The 1617-nt window shown below is 50.2% G+C and overlaps 1 protein-coding gene across 1 annotated transcript in view; it reads left to right on the plus strand.

Moving 5' to 3' along the window:
* Positions 1-1617, plus strand: part of CFAP45 (cilia and flagella associated protein 45) — a 34017-nt gene that overhangs the window by 23270 nt on the left and 9130 nt on the right. Inside the window, exon 8 of the mRNA XM_006168844.3 lies at positions 656-802. Within this exon, the coding sequence (XP_006168906.1) occupies positions 656-802 (147 nt within the window). The remainder of the gene's footprint in view (positions 1-655; positions 803-1617) is intronic.

The raw sequence follows: 1617 nt of genomic DNA on the forward strand, positions 1-1617 counted from the left end.
TGGTGGGGAGTAATGCCGAAGTGTGGGGAAAACTGAAAGTTGAGGCAGTCAAGTAAGATTTCCAGAGCAGGATGGAGGCTGAAAGTAGACAGAACAGGTTCAACAACGGAGCTCTGGAATTCGCTGGCTGCATGGCCTTGGGCAAGTCACTCTCGCACCAGGCCCTAGTTTCTTATCTGCGTGAGAAAGAGATAACAAGGACTCCCTTGCAGGGTTTTTGGACATAGTTGGAGATAATGTATGCAAAATGTCCAAGGAATAGAATGTCCTCAGGGCACTCTTTATTATTTCATCATTATTATTGAGTGGGGATGGAAAGTTTGGGTTTACAGAGGAGAAAGACCTTGAAGGCAGCATGGGCAAAGCCAGGGGGAGAGGACTTGGCATGGCCTGTGGGAGACGCCGCATTTTCAGAGCCTCCATTTCCTAAGAGCCTGTAGATCAAGTGTTGAGGCTGTCACAAAGTCAAGCTGGGTGACAGATAAACAGGCCATTTGGCAGAGGAGATCATGGGTGTTCCTTGAGAGAGCAGCGTTAGCCAAGGACAGTAATGGAAACCAACTGCAGGAGGTGCTTCTGCCTGCCCGTCTCCATCCACATCCTCCTCTCCCTCCGTGCTCTTCCTCCTCTGAGGCCGCGTTCTGTTTACTCGTAGGACATGGAACGGAGGCACCAGCAAAAACTGAAGATGCAAGCCGAGATTAAGCGCATCAATGACGAAAACCAGAAACAAAAAGCAGAGCTGCTGGCTCAGGAGAAGCTGGCAGACAAGCTGGTGATGGAGTTCACCGAGAAGAAGATGGTAGGGACCCAGTTTGGGGTGGCCGGGACCACTGGCCAGGAACAGCATGCCTGCCGCAGCTGAAGCGGGCCTGAGGCCTAAGGGAGCGCCCAAGGCCTCGTCCCAGTCTGCATGGCCGCCCTTCGTTGGAGGGCTTGGCTGCTTTTTCTCTTCATTGAGGCCAGCCCGCTTTCTCACTAGCAGAGAGTAGCCTGGAAAGGACACCCAAATTAGTGCGTTGCTATTCTCATTAACACCTTTGATTAGAAGTTGGGCTGAGGGTCATGCACAGGCAGGGAAGGAAATTAAAGCCATTGGTGAAGGCGAAAGTGAAGTTTTTGCGGATTCCTCATGACTTGGATAATTATATCCCCAGGAATCATGAGTCAGCTGCTCCATAAATTTCTTGTGAAAACTCCTATATTGGGCATTCTGGATTGGGTGCTAGATTCAGAAAATAGAGTCTTCTCTCTCTCCTCCCCCCCCCCCCCATGGGAGAACCTACAGGAACAAATGTACAGTGGGGCAGAGAAGGATCCCTAAGAACAGTTACACACGGACATAGTGCATGGATGTGTGGACTCCTTCGTGGGCAAAATGGAAACCATTAGGGTCTGTGGGGAGTAGTGGCTAAGAGAAGTCTTTCAGGGGCCAGCAGGTGGTGTGGTAAAGGTGCTAGGCTTCCACATGGCTGATTGTGGTTCAAGTCCTGGACCTGGACTTGCTTCCTCATCCCCTTTTTCTCTGTCTGTCTGTCCCTCTCTGGTGAGTGCATGTGCCCTATAGCAAATTTGAAGAAATAATTTTTTTTTTTTTTTAAGGTTTTGCCTTGGGGG

Source organism: Tupaia chinensis, unplaced genomic scaffold (assembly GCF_000334495.1).
Source record: "Tupaia chinensis unplaced genomic scaffold, TupChi_1.0 Scaffold146187_1, whole genome shotgun sequence".
NCBI classification, from domain to species: Eukaryota; Metazoa; Chordata; class Mammalia; order Scandentia; family Tupaiidae; genus Tupaia; species Tupaia belangeri.